The 5,744-nt window shown below is 42.4% G+C and overlaps 1 protein-coding gene across 1 annotated transcript; it reads left to right on the forward strand.

Moving 5' to 3' along the window:
* Positions 1-1,342: 1,342 nt before the first annotated feature.
* LOC123051433 (accelerated cell death 11) lies at positions 1,343-5,179 on the forward strand. Its single transcript, XM_044474296.1, has 4 exons — positions 1,343-1,987; positions 3,783-3,886; positions 3,984-4,040; positions 4,985-5,179. Exons 1-3 carry the CDS (start codon positions 1,790-1,792, stop codon positions 4,018-4,020), a joined length of 339 nt encoding a protein of 112 aa, XP_044330231.1. The 5' UTR covers positions 1,343-1,789; the 3' UTR covers positions 4,021-4,040; positions 4,985-5,179.
* The last annotated feature ends 565 nt before the right edge of the window (positions 5,180-5,744 follow it).

The following is a 5,744-nucleotide window of genomic DNA, read 5'->3' on the forward strand; positions in this document are numbered from 1 at the left end:
AAAACGGCGGGCTTGACCGTTCCTAGCTAGTGGTTGAATCTTGGAATTTTTTTGATGTTTCTCTGATTAAATAGATACTTATATACCTAGAAATGATTTTTGGAAAAAATAAAGAGCAAACTATGAGGCAGCTGTAGTTCAAATTTGACCCGCTTCCTCCTGAATCGGCGGAAATTTGTCTTTTTTCATGAGAGGTGGATCAAATATTTTGACACCCAACCATTTGATCAATTGTGCATTAAATATGGCCTATTATTTTATTAAAATGATTTGGTCCAATTTTGCAACAAATATATGGTAGGTCCTTCACAAAAAAAACTCATTTTGGGCACTCAAAAAATATAAAATAATTATTTCGTCCAAAGAAAATGAAAACTTCCTTAGGCAACATTCTTTGCCATCCCAATATCCACCCTCGTGCACAATATGAGATCATTTGAACAAACTATGCCATAAATGTGGCCATAAGATTGATCATTTGGCTTGAAAGCCATTGATCTCCACACATGATAGCTCGTTTCTAGAACACTTTTTAAAAATAATTACCGTACTACAAGTTTATTATTTTTCTGGTAACTTGGTAACATATAATGACACAATGCGAAGGTTTTCCAATTTTTTGATTTTTTTTGAATTTTTCATGCGCGTTTCAAAATGCGGTCAAAACAGCAGGCATGCCCGTTCCTAGCTAGTGGTTGAACCTTGGGATTTTTTTGGTGTTTCTCCGATTAAATATATACTTATGTACCTAGAAATGATTTTTGGAAAAAATCATGAGCAAACTATGAGGTAGCTGCAGTTCAAATTTGACCCGCTTCCAGCTGAATCGGCAGATATTTGTCTTTTTCATGAGAGATGGATAAAATCTTTGGACACTCAACTATTTGGTCAATTGTGCATTATATATGGCCTAGTAATTTAGAAAATTGATTTGGTACAATTTTGCAACAAATATATAGTAGGTCCTTTACAAAAAACTCATTTTGGACGCTTGAAAAATGGAAAATGATTTAAAAAACTCATTTCTCCTAACTCTTTTAAAAAATAATTGTCTTATTTCGATTTGTCATTATTCCTGAAAACTAAGGTCAAATTTAATGACATATGAGAAGGTATTCTATTTTTATTTTTATTTTTCACGTCATAAAATAGCCAATATGATTTAGCACCTTACTTATGACGACCAATTTAGATGATCAAAATATGGTACTTGTATACTGCGTTCTGATTGGTCCAGGAGGATCTCCTATTCACCGTCGGATGCTCCTGGATCCAAACGGCTCGCCTGTCTCACCCACGTCACCCAACCCACAACGCGCACTCCTCCCACGCACCCAACCACCGCCCCTCTCTCTCTCGCGCGCGAACCCCACCCAACCCCTCGTCTCCAACCCACGACTCCACGACTCCTCCTCCTCTCTGGATCGATCCGCAACCGCTTCCAACCCAGCCGCCGCCGCAGACCTCCCCCAATCCTGGCCTCCTCCACGCCGATTCAAGCGACACTCCCCACTTCCAGATCAAACCCTAGCCTGAGACCCCTTCCTCCTCGATGGCCAACCCCTCCATGGCGGCCGGCGGCGGGGTGCCGTTGGCGGAGGGGGTCCGCGCCGTCGGGGCCCAGATCCGCAACCGCTTCCGTGTGGCGCCCGTCGACCGCGTGGCTGCGGCCCTGGCGACGCGATGGTAGCATCGGCCCTGGCGGTGTTGGCGGCGGCGAGCCAGTCCCTGAGAAACCGCGAGATCCTCGACGCTGTGGGCACCACCGCGGCGGCGCTAAGCACCACCGATGCCGATGGGGTCCAACGAGGCGGACAAGCCGCTGCGGCGGATTGGCGCGTCGTTTGAGCAGCTCGCGGTCGTCTCCAAGCAGCAGCAGCCCGCGATGGCGGCGGGGGACTTCTCGCGCGCCTGCTCCAACGTCTCCGTCCTATTCTGCTGCCTCGGCATCGCCTTCAAGTTTGCGGAGATGGACTACGTAGCCAAGGCAAGTGGCCGCTCCTCCGCCCCCTCTCCTCCCCCGCTACCTGCTCTGCTGTTCGGTATGCTACTTCGTTGTGCTTGTACTGTATGTGGTAAAATTTTTGGTGATTCCTTCCCGGGACATTGGTTTAGTTGTGTGAAGCTGAGAGGTTTGGGATGAAATGACCCCAAAATTCTCAACCGGATCGAGTTGGTGAGTTCTGTTTGAGTTTACTTTTGATTGGTATACGCTCCATAGCTGCGTGCCATCCACGTGGGAAGGTAATTGTGTTGATCCACTTTAGTTTGAGGCTAGGAGGTTTGGGTGAAATGATCTGTCGAATTCCGAACTGGATCAAGCAGCAATAATTGGTTGTTTCATCAGGATCGGGCTGTCTAATTCTGCTACTGTGTGCTATGCTTGTTGAGGTTGTACGCTTCAGGTGTAGAATATCCTACCCACTTCTGCACTTGAGTCGCCGGAGAACCATGCACTACTAAGCAATGCAGTAGAATGGCACACTGAAGCATACACTACTTTATTGTTCACTTATGCTAGTTGTTATTGAAATTTGCCCTGTCAATTCCTTACTGAAATTTCCTCCTGTCGAATTCTTAATGAAATTGCAAGCTTTGTTACTGAATTACAGAAGTATCATTGCTTGTTCAAGAACAAATGTTTGACTGTATCTCCAATGCACTCAATCATTCTTTGTGATTACAGTTTTGACTCTATCTCCAGCATTGACAAATGCCATTGCTTGTTCAAATTTATACTGGAGTTGCTTGTTCAACACTGATAAAATATCATTGCTTGTTTAAGGACTCCACTATACTGAACAAATGTATTAATCCAGTATAAATCTCCCAAGGATTATGTGCAAGCAATTTCTAGGATCAGCAGATCCAGTCAACACTAGGGATCAATATTCAGTTAACACTAGGATCAATACTCAGTGTAACAATATTCAGTTAACAGTATTCTTCTTATATATTGTTGGTTTGTAGCATAAATTGTTGGCATGACAGCATAAATTGTTCGGCGTCTTGACGCACTAATGCAATTGTACTGACAATTGGTAGTAACCAAAATCATATAAAGGCAGTCTGCTCTCCTTTAAATTATATTTCATAAACTATATTGAACCACTGCAGCTGCTATAGATTTGAGATTCACATCTTTTTACATTGCCTACTCTAGGAAGTTACTGTTGCGTAGTTAGTCTTTTTGCACTGCATTTGTACAATTGTATATTCTTGCCACTACTAGGTGATTCCTTGAATTATTCAGTTCGTTGTAGCATACCAGTTTGATGGAATTCCTAAGGTCTAAGGAGATAAACATTGGTATCCAGAATAGATCTACCTAAACCAACAGGCACAAAACATACATATCCCTTTAATCTGCATTAGTGCGTCTAAGTGGTTAGTGTATTGTAAGCTCCATCCATGGAGCGGTGAAATAAGCTGACGCTGTATAACGTGCAGCTAGCTTGCTGTTTAGACATTTTCCCGTTTTTAAGTATTACTTTTCTCTATATCTGTGAATTGGATTGTCGATCTTTCCTGGAGTCGATTTTGCGCTAGAGCTTCTAAAACTAACCAGTCCTGGGAAGAACTTCTTTCTTATCTTAATGTTTTGTAGAACCCCCAGATTGACCATATATATTGCATGCTATCATTCACGATACATGTTCTGTCTTTCCTATCATGTGTTCTAAGGGTTCAATCTACAAGAAAACCCATCAGACCTGTATATGTCATCTGATTTAGATCACTTAATTTCATACACGGATTGCTGAGGTTTTTTGATCTTGCAGGTCGCGGCGACCACCAAGAAGACACCCAACTCCCGCACCCCGAACTACCCTACCCGAGCCTGCCATTGCAGCTGCTGTGTCAAGTCCACAACATCACCATGCATGTAGGTGTACTTGGTTCATCTTCAGGTTCAGGTGTAGGGGTTAGTGGCCTTAAGCATTAACCATTTAATCCTGATGAATGCTGCTTGTTTTGCACAGGCTGACAAGGACAATGACGAGGTCTACGCACAGATGACTCTGCGACCAATAAACTCTGTAAGTACTATCAGAAACGGAGCTTGGTGAAGATATTCAGAACATGCTGAACTGTGTTTTCTCTACATGTGCTTTTATCGGTTTGCATGCTGCATGTTTGATGTTTTGCCTGAGCTGGGGACGAAATGGTACTGAATGCCTGAAAGTAACGTTAACAGTGTTCAGTTTAAGTGTACATTTCGAGATCAGTGCCAGTGTTTATAAACGCTCAAAATCTGTACAGTATTTCTTAGATTAACGAGTGCTTAGTGTATAATTTAGGAAAGTTTTAATAATACTACAGCAGATGCTAATTAAATCAGGAAGTGAAGCACTACCAAACGTACCGTATACAATGTTCAGTTCAAGTTTAATTTTCAGTTTAGTGCCAGAGTTTATCATCAACCCAAAAAATATATATCTGATTTTCACATTGACGAGTACTACTGCTTACTTCTCCCATTCCTTGGTTGAAGACTGTTTTGAACCGAGCCTTGCAGCAAGGAGGGAATGGCTGCGTCTGTTTTGTGCTTGGACGCCTTCTCCTAGTTGTGCTAAAATTGAGGTGCCTGTTTAATTAACAAGCACCTTTCATCCCCACTGTGACAGTAATGCATTGAGGTGCCTCTGGACTGTAGTGTATTAGGTTGCCAGGAGTAGTAAAACTTAGTGTTGTATTGAGGATTGAGGGTGGCTGGCCTTATAAGTTAATCATCAGCGTGAATGCTTTGTTTGTCTGATCCTCACAAATTAATGCTTCGCTCGTCTGGGTGTGTGATAATGCCATGTGTCTTGTGCAATCAGATTACATTTCTGTTTGTTATGGTAATATAAAAAATATTCGTGCTGTCAAATTTTTTATAGTGCGTGCCTTTCATTTCTTTAGTTTGATTGTTTCCCTTGTATTCAATATGCTTCTAGTGGCTGATCCTTCCATTTTTGTTGTGGCATCTTTATTTTCACAGGTGTTGTGTGTTCTGGAAGATGGAAGAGGAAGAAAACCTATTTTTGTTGAACTAAATTTTCTGTATTCTGTTTTGTTGTACGTATCATTTGATAGTTTTGTATAGGAACAAGTGATACTATTTTGTAGGGCTTTATGGCATGTGATGTAAACATATTTAGTGTTGAAATATGAAATTATTTGCAAAATTTGTCGATAAGGAGGATCATATGTATGAATATGTGAATGGGCTGAAAAGAGTATTGGACCAACTCCAGGATTGAATTATTATTTGAATGTATAAAAAGGCTGAATGTAAATCAGAAATGGGCTGCACAAAATTGTACATATATTCTTGAAAGGCCAAACGTGCATAAAAATTGACGGGCTGACCAGTTGGGCTTGGCCCATGTAGCTGACAAAAATTATCAGAAATAAATATACTAAATGGGCTTGGCCCATATAAACACCGAATTGGACCGGGCTGATTCTTATCCACGTCAGCTTGCCACGCTGGATCCTACGTGGCCTAGGGAGGCTGCTAGTGACCAAAAGTTTGGTCAAAGAACCAACGACTTTTTACATATCACAAAGAAGGTCGTGAATTTCAGTTTACAATCGCCAGCTTTTGGGCCGATTCTCGCCCCATATGGGGACTATAGTCGCCGAAAGTGGGCCAAAAACTAGGCCAATATCGGCGCCTGGGGGCGACGGCTGGATGCCCAACCGCCCCCAGCCCCGATTTTAGCGTCGGCTCGCCCCCAGGCAGTGACTTTTATGCC

Source organism: Triticum aestivum, chromosome 2D, assembly GCF_018294505.1.
Source record: "Triticum aestivum cultivar Chinese Spring chromosome 2D, IWGSC CS RefSeq v2.1, whole genome shotgun sequence".
In the NCBI taxonomy this organism is placed as follows: Eukaryota; Viridiplantae; Streptophyta; class Magnoliopsida; order Poales; family Poaceae; genus Triticum; species Triticum aestivum.